Source organism: Periplaneta americana, chromosome 7, assembly GCF_040183065.1.
Source record: "Periplaneta americana isolate PAMFEO1 chromosome 7, P.americana_PAMFEO1_priV1, whole genome shotgun sequence".
Taxonomy (NCBI): Eukaryota; Metazoa; Arthropoda; class Insecta; order Blattodea; family Blattidae; genus Periplaneta; species Periplaneta americana.
The window spans coordinates 34161652-34179240 of NC_091123.1; the positions used below are offsets into that span (position 1 = coordinate 34161652).

Consider the following 17589-nt stretch of genomic DNA (forward strand, 5'->3'; position numbering starts at 1 on the left):
TGTTTATATCTTTCCTTCGGCTGCGTGATCTTCAGTAATATTATAAGCATACGTACTACCACATTAAATACGTCATTGGAGAAATTTTAAAAACAAAATGTCATTGCAAATTAGGGATTGTGAAAATATCGCTGTAATACAGAAGACAGCTCTACCACAAGATCTACACAATCGCTTGTTTGAAGCAAACTATATGTATATACATTTATTATTTCATTAAAAACAAATTTACAGATGTGGCCAAACCTTAGAAACAACATAATATATTCAGATGTCTGATACTTACAGAAGAACTTTCTCAGAAACTGATAGAGCAGCTCCTGGACCTTTCACAGAAAAAGTGCAGCAGAAAACGAAAACAGTTCTTGAGAAAATTCTTAACTATGCTACAATGTTAAAACAAGAGCCCTGCGGTGGCTGAGTGGTCACGCAGGCGGCGGTTCTCCCGTTTTCTTCTATATTAGGCATCTACATCATTTCGTCATCATTCCATAGCATTCCCCGATCGCCGGCTGACGCCCACGGAGGGGGCTGGCCTAGGGACGAGGGGGGGGGTTACCTGCTCAAAATCTGGGTAGGCAGCGAACCTTAGTTTAGTCAGCCGGTGTGGGTTTGGGAATGCGCCTAGTCTGAGGGTTAGCGTAGTAGATCGTAATAGGTCGCAGTTCTGGGCCATAGTGCCCCCTCTCGTAAATTTCATTCCATTCCAAGTCCATTCCATGTTAAATTAGGAACTTGTTTATTAGGGTCTCACAAAACACCATCTACTTTTGAACATAATCTTTAATATTTTCTGTTCCCTCCCATCTTTAATAAAAGAAAATGATATGTTATAAAGCTGTTACATATATTCGAACGTCGAAAAAGAACTTATACACTTAACCGATTTTAGTAGTTATAGATGAGTGTTTATTATGTCTAAAAGTAATTGAGAAACACTCCCTGCCGCCGTCATATTTCCTCTTTTTTAAGAGGAGTTATGACTGAACTTATCAACTACATTTTTCAGCTGATTTTTATTATATTTTGGGAACACACTTATACCGTACTCATAGTATGACGTACTAAGTTTCAGTTGTCTAGATCACAAACGGTGCTATTCATAGACCCTACGCTACGAGCGTGCTTAACTAGCCCCGGATATCGACTGGTTACTTGTACAGGATTCATATATCATATCACATCACATCATATCATATCATATCGTATCGTATCGTATCGTATCATATATCGTATCATATATCATATCATATCATATCATATCATATCATATCATATCATATCATTAATCATATCATATCATATCATATCATATCATATCATATCATATCATATCATATCATATCATATCATATCATATCATATCATATCATACCATATCATATCATATCATATATCATATCATATCAAATTACTGGTTTATGAATACGAAAAACTTTAGTTCGCTGATCATCCACCGGAAGCCAGCGCTAAGAATGTCTATGAATACGGCCCTTAATGTTCAAGATTTTGCAGATTATATTGTTAAATGAATAAGTCTCTTTAAGACCCGTGCATATTAATCTTTACCTGATAAATCTGAAATTTTTTAAGTGCACTACAATCTGTAGAAACTAGAGTAATATTTGACTTTTATGTGTAGTTAATATTTTGGCAAATAAAATTGTTTGAATCTTTAATTTTTATGATTTAAAAAATAAATGTTATTTACCTAATTAGAAGGTCTAAAGTCATAAATATCACTACATATCAAATCCCAATAAGAATTTCGTTTTTTGTAGGCTACATATCATAAAATGCTGACCAAGTTCAACCCATTCTGACAAATAGTGTTCTGCAAGGAACATTTTAAACACAAGCGAGTAATTGGCGTGGTACGGAACTTCAAATACAGTGCGCGTCCCTTTGAAAAATGTCTGTTGATGGCTTAAAATGGTGAAACAGATAAGGTGATAACATTATCTGAAAGAAGGAGAATTGAACTTTTTTCTCGTGGGAAAAAAAAAATCGATTTTTTTGCAATACCTGTCAAATTTCAGTCATAACTCCCCGTATATATTTCTTACATTTAAAATTTAGAACAAATTATGTTACCATAAAACTGTATTTATGCCCAAATGTAAATTTATGTACTATGACTGTTAATTGCCTTGTTTAATTTTTCACGATTCTTATAGCTGTATCTAGTTTTAGATTGTCAGAATATTGTTTTATATAAAACAGGTATTTTAATGGTGAAAACTTACCTGGAAAACATTTTGCGTTTTCTTCAACAGCTATGTAATCGCTTAGGCATTTACAAGTCTTAGATGATGAGTCACAGAGTGAATTTTGAACATCCGAGCAATCTGTATCAGTTGAACAAGCTCCTCCAACAACTGGAAAAAAAAAAAAAATAAGAATTATGTATTATGCTGAGGATTGGAAGATCATTAGTTAAACTTTGTAAGAACAAAGATATAAACCTATATGAAACTCTTGGTACATACTTCTTAGAATTTAGTTTCTAAATATAACATATACACATCATATTTCATGGATCTTTTAATTTCTTTTTTACCAAGAACACTTTTATAGTTTTTTGGACTTTGGTAAAAACATGTTTAACTATTTGACGCATATTAGTGGTAGTAGCTGATCATAGAAATCGCGTTTCACTGTTTTACCCTTCACCGACGTATTATTTCCGCAAATATTGCTAGTTAAAGGTTAGGTTATGTTAGTTTAGGTTAGGTTAGGTTAGGTTAGGTTAGGTTAGATGAGTGAATACCTAAATGACGTGAGATCGAGGAATGTGACAGTGAGTCAGATGTGGCCGAGGATTTTGTCAAGGTTAGAGTGGGTTCGATGAGGGTACCTTTGAAGTAAACAAATATTGAGTTTATGTTGAAGACGGCCTTTTCTGATCATAGAATTCAACTGCATTATTTCTTCTATGGTGTTCGAAATTTTTATTTTCTGCTTCATATGCAGTAGCAGGTGAGTGGTTCTTTTTTTAAAAAAATAACAGTGTTTTCCGGTCAGTTTCAGTACAGTAGTTTGTACGTATTCGTCAAGTCAAACCTAAGAGTTCTGATTACTTTTTGTCAAGAAAGCGCACCGTCAGCTGAAATAAAGAATGGTAGTCCGAAGAAGATGAGGGAAATCAGCAAAGTGCTTCAAGGATGCGATAGTGATGTGGATGTTAATTCTATCGTGTTACTGGATTATAAGTTTTGTCCCCTTATTTCATGTGATGTAGAAATAACATTTATGCTCGACCATGCCGAAATATAGTAATTATACACCTGGTAGCAGTCCTTTAATGCATGCCATTAAAGTACACCTATTCATTCAAGTTCAGGTTTTCGATTATTCTCGGATATGCAATCGAAAGACAACTAGCAAAACGTCACGCAGGCTGGAAATCCAATACTGTCGCAGAAGGTTATGTTCTGTTACTATAATAATTAGCGTTAATTGTAAATAATATTCAAATAAATTCAATTTGTCATCTCGTTTTTCAATGTCGAATTCAATTTCAAGGTTATATCAAGTTTACTCTCTAGGTTATATCGAGGTCGTCGACATTCGTTTCCCGGAAAAAATCTAATACTTTCGCGTCTACGCACATCTCACAATTTATGAGATTGCACAAGATCAGTTCGCTCTCCAGTCACATTAGAATAAAATGAATACTTATGAATAATTTCAAGTTAGAAATATGGTAGAGCATAAAAAGTCGTATGAAACTTGCCTATAATGGTAATTAAGACGCTCGTATGAAAATTATGAAACTCTCTTACGCTCGTTTCATAAACAAACATACTCGCGTCTTAATTATTATCATTACAGGCTCGTTGCATAATGTACTATTTATTTGCATAAGATTGTTTTTACGCACAGAAGAAAACCTGTACGTAGCAGTTAGTTATATATTGTTCGTATATTAAAAAATTAATGTATAATGCTTATGCCATAATGCGCACGTGTATAATATTTCTCAAATTTCCACAGCTAGAGTATGGTACAAAAATGCTAGTCCCAAAAATTTGCCATCGCCCAAGACTTGCCGCTTCGCGCTATAGTCCATGTTGGTCCATAATTAAATACAATCCTTAAGATGCATGAAAACAAAGTATAGTGACGCAAGTGTAGGCCTATTTATTTTCACGAAAATGTAATCATTTCTATAGTTTTTTGTATTGTACACGTCCAGTATACTGTATTCAATTTTCCTAACAAGGTTATCCCCCTGTAGGGAGACTAAGAACTTTGATAGCTGGAAAATTCCCAGGAAATCTTGCTTGCACTCACAGGCCGGCGATGCTGCTCTTGCTATTGAAGTTTAACCTTGCGCCCAGCCGCCGTCTTGCTTCACTATGCCACACTCGTGAACTGCATGTAAATCAATGAGAAAATCTTACGAGACTTCGAAAAAGGACAAATGTCACAATTTCTTGTTGTAAATTTCCTATCCATTGATAAAATATACGGAAACCAGAATTATTATTTAAGGAAACTTACTATTTATGCTCAAGTGTGACGTCTATTACATGTCAAAAATTAGGTTGTATTATTAATAATCCAGACTCCAATTAGATTTACACCTTATATACATGGGTTGGATAAAAAGTAATGGCAACAGTTCGATATTTCTGGCATGGCTTTATTCACAAGGGTACAACATTTACGTATCTTAAATATAGTCGCCCCCCTTTCTTATTACTTTTGCCAAATGTTTGGAAGGCGTCGTACACCATCAGCGCGTCCATCTTTGTTGATGTTCCGTATTGACCGCCCTAAAGCACGGATAAGTTCATCTCTGGTATTGTACCGGGTCCCTCGCAGTGGTTCTTTCACTTTGGTGAAAAGATCGTAATCGCATGGATCATATCGGGTGAGTACGAAGGATGTTCCAGAATCTCTCATTGCCAGCGGCGCAAGAGGTCCTTGACAGCAGTAGCGGTGTGACTCCTTGCATTATCATGAAGAATGATGGGGTTCTGTACCCCCAAGTGTCGTCGTTTTCTCCTGAGGGCTGGACGAAGGTGGTGCTGCAGGAACCTGCAGTAGTAGTCCGCGTTTACCGACTGCCTTGGAGGTACAGCGTGGTGCAGTATTACCCCATCAATGTCATACGCCACAATGAACATCACTTCCACATCCCTGCCTTCCCGGAACGCTTTAACCCATCGTGCCACTGTGCGATATGGCAACGCTGCATTGACATATGCTTCATGCAGTCCCTGAAAACATTCTTGTGCACTACGACCTTGTGTCACTTCAATTTTGATCCAGGAACGTTGCTCTAGTTTTTTAAACGTGGTCTTAGGGCGCTCGCACTATCCCTATGAAAGTCAACGTTCTACACACTGCAGTAGATTGACAGAGTACTATCGCCGCTGGCTACACTAACTCATCTAACAGTCCTTGTTCATGTCCATACAGCTGGCAACTCTCGAACGCACTATCGTCACGTGACAGCAGTGTTGCTATTACTTTTTATCCAACCTATGTATAAAAAAGGAAATCAGTAAATAGTATCTATTCACATGAACTAGCATAGTGAAGCAATATGGCTGACCGCGCAACAACACGGCACTCACTCGCCTTCACGAGAGGCAATGATGTTACATAGAGCACTGCCGATCTATTATCTATATATCTGTGCTTGCACTTCTGTCAGAGTTAGTGAATAGATGGAAAACACAAACTCTCACTGTTGTATAGTAAACCAAGAAACATTCATTCGCACGAACATCACAAAGAAATTGTCACGGACTGTCACACTTAGGAGGAAACTTAACTTTCTTCTGTAGAAATTTGGTGAGTCCTCGTCTTGAATTTGTCCTGTGTTGTCCTTTGTTATTTCGAACCCTGTTCTTCGCCAACGTATACAGCGTAGGCGCATTGACGTAGGCTTAATCCATAACACAACTGCTTAAGCCTTAAGTGCTGATTAGCGGAGAGGAAATGAAACACGTGGATTGTATTATCTTTTCAATCTAAAATATCTGATCTCTCAATCTCTTCGATAGAGACTTGGTGAATCCACTTAAGTTAGAAAATTATCTTATGACGGGTTGCCAAACTAACTTACTATTATGACAAGTGTTGTATTGCATGTTTCCACGTATTCACATTTTTTTTTACGTTCTAGTGATATTCAACTTATTTTATATTTTTGTTTTCATATTTTCCGATAATGGTATATCTCTAATGTGATAAGTTGAGCTATATATAATCATAATTTTCCTTACTGTGTGTACTTAATAATATTGTATTCACTGTATGCTTTGTACTGCACTATTTTATTACTACTATTAGTATTATTACTATTATTATTATTATTATTATTATTATTATTATCGTTAATACTATTCTTATTTTTATCATTATTATTATTATTACTATTATTATTATTATTATTATTATTATTATGAATAATTGTCTTATTTTTTATATTTTGTATGCCTCATTTATTTTGACCTGCTGTTCACATTTTATTATGCTTTTTCTTTCTTTCTGTGTGTTATATATTATGTCTGATTTCTTCTTACTTGTTGTTTACATTTTATTATTATTATCTTATTCAGTTTTGTGTGTAAAATTGTAGTGTACTCTGTAAATTTGTAGTGTTTTTGTAATGCAGTCTTTACTCCTGGTTGAGTGTTAGAGAAGGCCGTATGACCTTAACTCTGCCAGGTTAAATAAATCATTATTATTATTATTATTATTATTATTATTATTATTATTATTATTATTATTATTATTATTTATCCTGTGTTATCTTTTAGTCATCTGGGACCTTTTTCTTAGCCAACGTATACAACGTAGGCGCATTATCGTAATTCGTAACTATGGTGACAAAAACTTTCTTGACAAAAATGTATACTATATGCATCGGTAAAGGGAAATCAGCTGGTCCTCCTGTGCCTAAAGAAATAGTTGAGCGCATAGGAGTCAGTTTCGAGTTCACGTTCGTGTCTTCTTGAACACCAGGCTCGAAACCAATGGACTGATCTATCGGGAATAGTAATCGCGAACTATCGTGGCCTCCACGCTCTCCCGACTTAGTCCCTTGTTACTTTTTTGTGTGGAGGTATGTGAAGGATTCAGTGTTTGTAGCACTATTATCGGGTAATCTGCCAGAATTCTGGGCTTGCATCATTAAAGCCTTTGCAGTGACAGAATCATGCTATATACAGTAGTGTGTGGGACGAACTTCATTAAAGAGATGATGTGTACAAGTTACTACTAGAGGGTAACATATCGAGCACCTGTAACATGTCAAAAAACTTGGCGAGTTTTTCTGTATAACTGTACAGTTTTGTGTTAATATGTTAATATAATCTAAGTTTACGTAGTTATGATTGCCTTTTAATGTACATTTCGTGTAACGTATTCGGAATTTAAAAATTACAAGACATTCAGTTATAATACACTGTGTCCCTAAAGTCATGGTGGAATTTCAGAGGAATATATATATTCTTTAAGAATAGAGGTAGAAATGCAGTATTGGTGCCAAATGAAAATAAAACTCTCAAAATTTTTCGTCTGTAAGTTTGAGGCCCTGCAGGAAACAAAAGACGGCAACAATCGAAGAAATGCAATAATTTTCATTGTTACAATTAATTATACGAGATTAATGTCCATGGAAAAGTGCAACACATTAATAACAACAAAAGTTACCTGTACTTATTACTATTGCGTAACTTCTAAATATAATAATAATAATAATAATAATAATAATAATAATAATAATAATAATAATAATGGTTTATTTTAATTGGCAGAGTTAAAGGCCATTCGGCCTTCTCTTCCACTCAACCAGTATGATAGAAAATTACTACAATGCTATGAATATAACATAATTAATACAATAAAATACAATACAGTTCAAAGCAATACAAAACTACAATACAAGACAATATAATACATAATTAATATAATACAATGACAATTCTTTTCATCTTCACAACACCAATAAAATAATTATGTAATAATAATAATAATAATAATAATAATAATAATAATAATAATAGTAATGATAGTCATACCTAAATTAAATTAAATTATTAAACTCGATCACAATTATAACTTCAATTTGACTGCGCCCGTAAGAAATCGTTCAGCCTTTTCTTGAAAGTGGTTATTGTCTGGCAGCCCCTAATCTTCTGAGGTAGAGAATTCCATTCACGGGGGACTGAGACAGTAAAAGAGGATGAATAGTGGGATGTTCTATGGGCTAGGATTTGGCCCTCCTGTGACCTGGTGTTTAGATTGTGATTGGAGGATAAGTAGTTAAACCGGGAACGAAGATAATTTGGAGTAGAAGTGTGGAGAACTCGAAACAGAAGAGAGAGCGAATGAAGTGTTCTACGGTTATTAGTTGCAGCCAGGATAAAGATCTGAATGAGGGTGTAATGTGGTCAAATTTGTGAGCATTGCTGATGAATCTGACACACATATTGTGCACACGCTGCAGCTTGTTCGAAAGGTCAAGTCTGTAAGTATTATACGTTTCAATAGTCAAACAGTGGTAATACGAGGGTTTGCACTAAAGTCTGTTTTAATTCTGGCGGGAGGAAGTTTCTGAATGGGTTAAGAGATGCCTGACATCCTTATGCAACTAAAGCATACAGGCGCGAGGAACTAAGGGTAAAAACATGTTGGAGTAGTTCATCTCGCTACGCATCTCGCAGCACATCTCGCCGTTCAGCGGGAATCAAACTGGTTTGATTTTCAAAATGCAGCTGCCTGAAACTAGCGTTCTGATTGGTCGGTTGTCGCAACGGAACGTCATGATTCTCTCCATCTGTCCTCACAAGGCATAATATTGGAAGGAAATAAGTCGTACCAAAACTTGACAACTGTTAATGTAAATGAGATAAATAAAGACTTTCAGTGGCAGTAATTAGTTCATTTTCTGTTAATTTGTTGGGCAGTTTCTTTTCTTATTTTTTTTTTAAATCTTGCAGTTCTTAATTGCTTATTTTATTACAGTATGTTCATTTTCAAAGCCATTATCATTATTATTATTATTATTATTATTATTATTATTATTATTATTGTTATTATTATTATTCATTTCGTTTTCAGAACAAAAAGTGTTTATACCGACGTCAAACTTTTGTACAATATTTTGAAAGAATATGTGTTTCTTATTGTGATTGACAGTGAAAGATTTTTGCTAATAATAAGTAATAAATTTTGATAATAGTACATTATTATATACTGTCTAATTATTAATTTCCTGAGAGTCACTACCAACCCCTCTTCAGCACTGATTGGTTGTTTATGTATGTTAGTGTACACTTTTTGGATTTTAGGTTCTATTAGGATCAAGATGTAATTGAACGTTGACTAAGACATTCTTAAATATTCGTAAAATCTATCTGGAAATGCCTTAAGCTGCTGATATAATTTATAGAATTCACCAAGTTTAGTGCGTTCCTTATTCATTGGATGCACGCTGTAGTTTCTTCTTCTGTTGGAAAGTAACCACCACTTCATTGCAGTACTCGTAGATAAATCGCTATCACTGTCGGAATTTGTAAACATTTTTTAAGTACTAATAGGTACGACCAATAAATGTATTAGTATTTACCACGTTGTGTTCATGGAGAACCTCACATCTGTACTCATTGTCCGCGTAACGGCGAGAATCATGGCGAGGTGAATTGCTTCACTATGTTCTGCTGAGGCGAGATGAGAGATGCACGGCGAGTGAATGGCGAGGTGCGCTACTCGGAGAGGCGAAATGAACAACTCCAACATGTTTCTACACTAAGGAGAGCAGGACACCGTCTTGGGAAAGATTGAACAAAGGCAAAGCGAGCTTCGGCTATACAGAGACTTGGCAAATATGAACCGAACATAAGCCTCTTACCGGTTTTTAACGAGTTCGGTTTAGTTTAAATGCTTCACTTCTAGGTATTGTTGGATGCCTTTTAGAGCAGGCCGAAGTTTGTAATATCTTGATATCCCTTCTCATGGCCAAACACTGCACGACTTCAGTATAGACCAGAACTTCATAAGCGTGATAGCGTGCCTTTTAATAATTTCTACTCTTATTTCCCTTCCATTGTAGTGCGTCATCCCACATGGTCCATTTCCCTCCATTATCTAATTATCTGGTGAAGTGTACTCATCTTCCCTGAGAGATTATTTATTTAATCCTTCAGTCCATCCTTATCTAATCTAAACATTGAGTAAGCTCTCAAAAATAAAGACGTCCAAGAGATTTTATGAATTTTATGATTTTATGAGTCACTTTTATATTCTGATTCGCTTTGACGACTTATTATAGTTTCTTTTAAGATCTATTTTCTCAAAGTAGTTGTTGACAGATCTACATATTATTTTGTGCGAGATCGTGCGTATTTGCTTGGTTTCCGCACAAAATCAATCCGCGGAAAGTCTAAAATTCCACATTCAGTATTCCCAACCTAACACATATAACAATTTCCTTCTTCTTACCGCTTAAGTGACATATTGATTTTACTGCTTTAGGCTTTTAACATATTATTTTTAGAGACTTTCAATATAGTAATAATTATAAATTGGAAACTTACTACTGCAATTTCACCTAAATTGCACTGTTAATTGTTGTTTTTAAGTATTTGCAAAAATTAAGTAAACTCTACAACTCCACTAAAGTTACTGCAATCGTGATGCAAGTAACATTAAGGAAGCCGTAAAAAAATCAACAAGATTCCAGACTCATCATACACTGGGGGGAAAAAAAGACAGACGTATATCACGGCCTGCTGAAGTATAGTAAACACAGAAAACATTTTAAAGGAACGATGTTGAAGATAGGTCTTTTTGTTTTGCAAATTTGCCGTCATTGAACAGAAACCAAGATGGAGATTTCATTGCAACTAAATGAGAAATTCCTCTTTCAGGTATGTAATAAACGATCTTCGCACAAAATAATGTACGATACACGAGCGGTATGTTTTCTTTCAATTCTCGGAAATTAAAAAAGCTCAACTACGTTTCGCTTTTTCAAACTTCTCCTCGAACATGAAAACTTCAATATACCGCTCTTGTAACGTATATTACTATTTCCGCCTTTTCCTGAGAAATTGTCGATTCTTATTACACGTTTTGTGGCTGCAGTTTTTCGCTCTTTGTGAATAATTTTTCTACGGTTCAGTGCATTGGATGTTTTTAAATCAATCTTTAAAACTTAGTATGTTCGCAAATTCACTCTCATGAGTACGGCTAGGATTTTAATGAAATTGCATCTTTTTTTCTAGTAAGCCAGAAACATAGCTGCTTTAGTATTTATATGTTACGTGATAAACTGAGTGTTTTAAGACATATTTGTTAGGGCATTTTTTTTTTGCATTTGTTGCCTGTTTCAACTCATAAGAGCATCTTTTGTTTTATTCAGTCATTTTTTAGGTATTTTCATTTAATTTTGGCCATAAATCCCCATTATTAATGTAAACCATAATGTTTATTTCCTTTGATATTTTCTTTACAGATTTTGTCCATTATTTTGTATAATATTTTAATCGTTTTTCTACACAAATATTGCCATTTTTACGTAGTACACCCCATGTAATGGATCGGTGCAACCACCCCTTCAATATAGACTCCTCTATACCTGCTAATTCCGGATAAGAGTGGCCTTGTGGTAGACTACATGGAAACTAAAAGTAAAGTAAATCCATGGCGCTACAGCTCATGAAGGGCCAAGACCGACCAGCTGACTGCTGACCTCACGTCCACATGCCGAAACAGAGGTGAACGATCATACATGGAAACTACATCAGTTAAAATAATTAAAGTGTACTACTTAGAAAAAATTATGTAAAATTTAATTTAATTACTAGTCTAAATATTAAGTAACTTAGTATAAAAACTCTTTTTCTACCAAGCCAATTATGTAAGATCAATTTTTAGGGCATTTTAAGGGCATTTTTGAAAGATTTTAGGTCATAAATGCATTGCTTTTAGGACATTTTTTCATGGTTTAATAGGTCATCAAAGTCCTAGCCCTCCTCATGAACAATAAATTATACAATAACCCCTTGATGTTATTAAAAAATTCTGTAATTTACACTCAATCGATCATTAGCAACAAAAGTTCTGTCCCATCGATCTTTAACAATAGAATTTTTTCTCCCATGATACTGAAGTGGTAACTCATAGGAAGAACTGTCTCTGAAACAAAAGACTGTGAAAAACTTATCAATGCAAACTATTCATGCACATTTGTGTACAGTGTGGCGTTATTTTTATTCATTTATTGTTTTGTTATGTAGTGATAAATCGACTTTGCTTCTGTAAATAATTGTAACATCGTAGTAAATTCAGTAGCACTTGCTAGCGTATAAGAACATTCCCGTTTCATCGACAGTGAGGGGAAAAAATGCAAAAAAAAAAAACACTGTCTGCTTCATGATACCACAGTCTACTATATACAGTCACGAAGCTTGAGTTTTGAGAGTACTAGAAACAATAGACTGTGACGGTACTATTTTGCATTGCCTGTAATGAGGCGATATTAGCGATCCTAGTGGTGAGCAACTATTTAATGTTTGCATATTTACTACGTATTGAGCTTCGCGACTGTATATACTAGACTGTGATGATACGCTCTACGATCTGCGGTTTTAAGGTGAAGCACACTTTTACATTTCGATAACAGCGTTGACAAATAACCGTTACTTAAAATTATATATTAGAGTGTAATCAATACAAGCTGAAGAGAGAAATTCAAGATGCCATCGTCACCACCATAATGATAGTTTCTGTAGCGATATTTCTCGGCATCTTTATGGAATACACTCAATTTAAATTGTACTTACTTACTTACTTACTTACTTACTTACTTACTTACTTACTTACTTACTTACTTACTTACTTACTTACTTACTTATTGGCTTTTAAAGAACTGGAGGTTCATTGCCGCCCTCACATAAGCCCGCCATTGGTCCCTATCCTGAGCAAGATTAATCCATTCTCTATCACCATATCCCACCTTCCTCAAATCCATTTTAATATTATCTTCCCATCTATGTCTCGGCCTCCCTAAAGGTCTTTTTCCCTCTGGCCTCCCAACTAACATTCTATATGCATTTCTGGATTCGCCCATACGTGCTACATGCCCTGCCCATCTCAGATGTCTGGATTTAATGTTCCTAATTATGTTAGGTGAAGAATACATTGCGTGCAGTTCTGTGTTGTGTAACTTTCTCCATTCTCCTGTAACTTCATCCCTCTTAGCCCCAGATATTTTCCTAAGAACCTTATTCTCAAACACCCTTAACTCATGATCCTCTCTCAAAGTGAGAGTCGAAGTTTCACAACCATAACGAACAACCGGTAATATAACTGTTTTATAAATTCTAACTTTCAGATTTTTGGACAGCAGATTGGATGATAAAAGCTTCTCAACCGAATAATAACACGCATTTCCCATATTTACCCCGTGTTTAATTTCCTCCCGAATATCATTTATATTTGTTGCTGTTGCTCCACGATATTTGAACTTCTCCACCTCTTTAAAAGCTAAATTTCCAATTTTTATATTTCCATTTCGTACAATATTCTCGTCACGAGACATAATCATATAAATTTGTCTTTTCGGGATTTACTTCCAAACCTATCTCTTTACTTGCTTCCAGTAAAATTCCCGTGTTTTCCCTAATCGTTTGTGGATTTTCTCCTAACATATTCACGTCATTCGCATAGACAAGAAGCTGATGTAACCCGTTCAATTCCAAACCCTCTCTGTTATCCTGGACTTTCCTAATGGCATACTCTAGAGCAAGGTTAAAAAGTAAAGGTGATAGTGCATCTCCTAGCTTTAGCCTACAGTGAATTGGAAACGCATCTAACAGAAACTGACCTATACGAACTCTGCTGCACGTTTCACTGAGACACATTTTAATTAATCGAACTAGTTTCTTGTGAATACCAAATTCAATAAGAATATCATATAAAACTTCTCTCTTAACCGAGTCATATGCCTTTTTGAAATCTATGAATAACTGATGCACTGTACCCTTATACTCCCATTTTTTCTCCATCATCTGTCGAATACAAAATATCTGGTCAACAGTTGATCTATTACGCCTAAAACCACACTGATGATCCCCAATAATTTCATCTACGTACGGAGTTAATCTTCTCAAAAGAATATTGGACAAAATGTTGTACGACGTCAACAAAAGTGATATTCCTCGAAAGTTATTACAGTTAGTGTTGTCCCCCTTCTTAAAGATAGGTACGATTATGGACTCCTTCCATTGTTCTGGTACAAGAAACTAGGCATCATTTTTGAAATGGGTTGATCTCTTTTGTTTGAAACCTGTTCATATAATTTTTCATTTCAAATTTCATTGTTAGCTGTTCTGTGTCTCAAAGCAAATCCAAATTTTTGGGCCGGATTAATGATAATAATTTACGTACAGTTATAATTATGAAATCATTTCAAAGCTCCTGTCTGTTACAATCAAATTGTACCTTAGAAAAAAAGAAAACTTTTCAGAATCTGCATTAAATACTGCAATGCTTGCTTCATCCAACGAATGTTTCTGGATGTAATAAATTCACATAAGCAACAGTTAATCAATAGCCGGAATAATAAAAAAATCAAAATTTGAAAATCGTTACAAAACGATACATTGGTGATAATTGGCGTTTATGTTTATATTTCGCTACTACGATCCCATTTCGCAATTTATCGCGATTGTTATATTTACTCTATTTTATTTAGCTAGTAAGCAGAGTGAGTACAAATTCGAAAGTATTCAACAAAAAATGTTTCTAGCCACTACCGTAAGAACCAGGCTCGTGTATGGTGTGGTCTTAGACTATAATATAATATGAAATTTACAAAGAAAGTTTACTAAATACACTAATTAACTTAATTCAGACCGAAACTAACACACAAGAGAAAAAAGAAACAACATATTTAATATAAATTGACAAACTGACAGAAGCCAGTGACATTCTATAAAAACATGAATATAGTCAACAGAAATAAAAAAGGCAAAAATACAGAATTTGTTATTATCATATATCATGGATAATTTTATAATTTTTTTTGAAAAGGTTCAATTTTAAAATGTTTCAAATTTGGAAAATTATTTGTAATTTTATTATAAAGTCTTGAGTCGAAACTAGCACCATGTTCAAGAGCTGCACTTGTATGACATTTAGGCTCAATTAATGGGAAAGTAGACTTTTGTCTTCGAGTACGATATTCATGTCGATTAGATTTATGTTTTATTTGATTTCTGGGGTAGTAAGTTAGTAAACTATATTTATACTTCAATAATTAATACTTTAAAATCTGCATAAATTAAATTTGTTGGGCAATCCATATTTTTGGTCGGACAAATTTTTATTAATCTTCTGTGTTGTAATAAACTTAATAGATTAAATACAGATGATGCTACTCCACCCCAATTTATTATGCCGTACTGTATTAATGATTGTGCTAAAGCTAAAAATATTATTCCCAATGCCTCCTTAGTGATAAAATTTCGAAATATTATGAATTTATAAATTGTGTTTCTTATATTTGTACACATGTAGTCAATTTGTTTATCCCAACGTAAATACTGATCTATAATAATTCCAAAATATTTAACTTGTGTGAAAAGTGTTAGATGTGGGCAATTACAATGATTATTTGTTAATTCATTACATGAAGTATTATGTATTATGTGTTAATTATTCATAGGTGGAGGTAAACTTTTCGTTGTTAAAGAAAATGTAATACAGGTAGTTTTCATATTTAAAGATAAAACACACATGTTAGGTCAATAATACAGTGTTCATTGATTTGATAAAATACATTAAAGGTGATATGTTTCAGTTGTATTAACACTAATAAGTACAATAAAATTGTTGAAGATGTTAGTCAGACACGTTCTCGGAGATGCTTCTCCATCTTCAGTGACTAATTACAACGACTGCAAAATGAAGACAATTGTAATCAGTATCTTGTTTAGTTATATTTCAAAAATTAAAAAGTGACAAATGGAAAAATGGAAGATATCTTAAATTGTGATACTTTGTAAACGTCTTTCTTTGACTAGAAAAGTTAAAAATATAAAATATAATTGATTTATAAATAAGCAATAGTGTTATATCTTCTATATAGTCATGTGACAATTGAAAATAATATGGGAAACATAATAATTCATTACTTTAAATACTGTATTATGTATTTAGTGATAATTATTCATAGGTGGAGGTAAACTTTTCTTTGTTAAAGAAAATGTAATATAGGTAGTTTTATTAGTATTTATTATTTGTATGTACAGATTTTATTAATTACAACCTCTTAATTTCTTAATATTAATAAAACCAAATGTATATCTAACATTTCATGATTATCGATATCTCCACAGATACCCAGCTCTGGATATAAGACCTCAAATACGAATTTAAAATATCTGAGAGAATTCAAATATCCCCTTTTAGGAGCGCAGAGTTTTGTCTTACCTTTCGCTGACATGACGCAGTGACTGCCTACCACAAACAGCACGTACAGGCCTATAACACTCTTCATCGACATCGCAGCGAGAAAGATTCGAACTCCCGTATTCACAGCCGGTCTCTGGGAAGAACTGTAGTTACACTGTACGTATTTATGAACGGATCAATTTTGCCAATCTAATGATAAAAGTTATCATATGCGATCATGTTCTTCCTTCCTATCGCATATTCCAGGAAACTGTCATATCAGTTGTGTATGCATCATAATTTTGACGTCATCTAGGGGACCCTCCAACGTCATGTAATTATATAACTGCTTATTTTAAATATAGTAAATTGAAGTCCTTTGTTCCGTACACGGTTATTAAATGTAAAGAATCTGTATTCCGTTCCCAAAAAGCAGACGGAGATCTATAATTTTTATGAGTGCTTAATGTCTTCTTCGTGTTCGCGACACTTGTCACTGGTTCAAGGGCGCGCGGGGTTAAATATGACCAAGAATGAATGAATGAATATTGGAACTCCCTAGCTCATACCTTAAGGGCTATCAGACATGTACTAAAATTCAAAACCCTGTTTTTAGCTAGACTGCTTAGACTGTGAGCTTTCCTAAAATATAATTTTTTTATAATATATGATTTTTATTTTTAATACGTAATTTTTCTTTGTTATTTTAACAATTACTATTTTGGGCAACTAGGCCTACTAAATGTACATAAACAAAATAGAAATGATCGGGACGAAATTCAAATACAAACTGCTGAGCCATTTATACCAGAACCCACACTTTCAGAAGTCGAAATTGCGATAGAAAATCTGAAAAAAGTACAAGTCTCCAGGTATCGATAAAATTCCAACAGAATTAATACAAGAGGATGGAAGGGCATTATCTAGCGAAATTTATAAACGTGTACTTGCTATTAGAGAAAAGGAAATTGTACCAGAACAATGGAAAGAGTCCATAATTAAAAACGGGGACAAGACTAACTGTGGTAACTTTCCAGGAATATCACTTTTCTTGACATCGTACAAAATATTGTCCAATATTCTTTTGAGAAGATTAACTCCGTAGGTAGATGAAATTAGGCCTATTGGGGATCATCAGTGTGGTTTTAGGCGTAATATATCGACTAT

General features: G+C 34.2%; 1 protein-coding gene across 1 annotated transcript in view; it reads right to left on the bottom strand.

Moving 5' to 3' along the window:
• The window catches only part of LOC138703050 (uncharacterized), a 39038-nt gene extending 22417 nt beyond the window's left edge, over positions 1-16621 (bottom strand). The window contains exons 1-2 of the mRNA XM_069830587.1: positions 16462-16621; positions 2247-2378 (exon numbers count right to left, since the gene is read on the bottom strand). Coding sequence (XP_069686688.1) covers positions 2247-2378; positions 16462-16534 — 205 coding nt within the window. The 5' untranslated portion in view covers positions 16535-16621. The remainder of the gene's footprint in view (positions 1-2246; positions 2379-16461) is intronic.
• Positions 16622-17589: the final 968 nt, after the last annotated feature.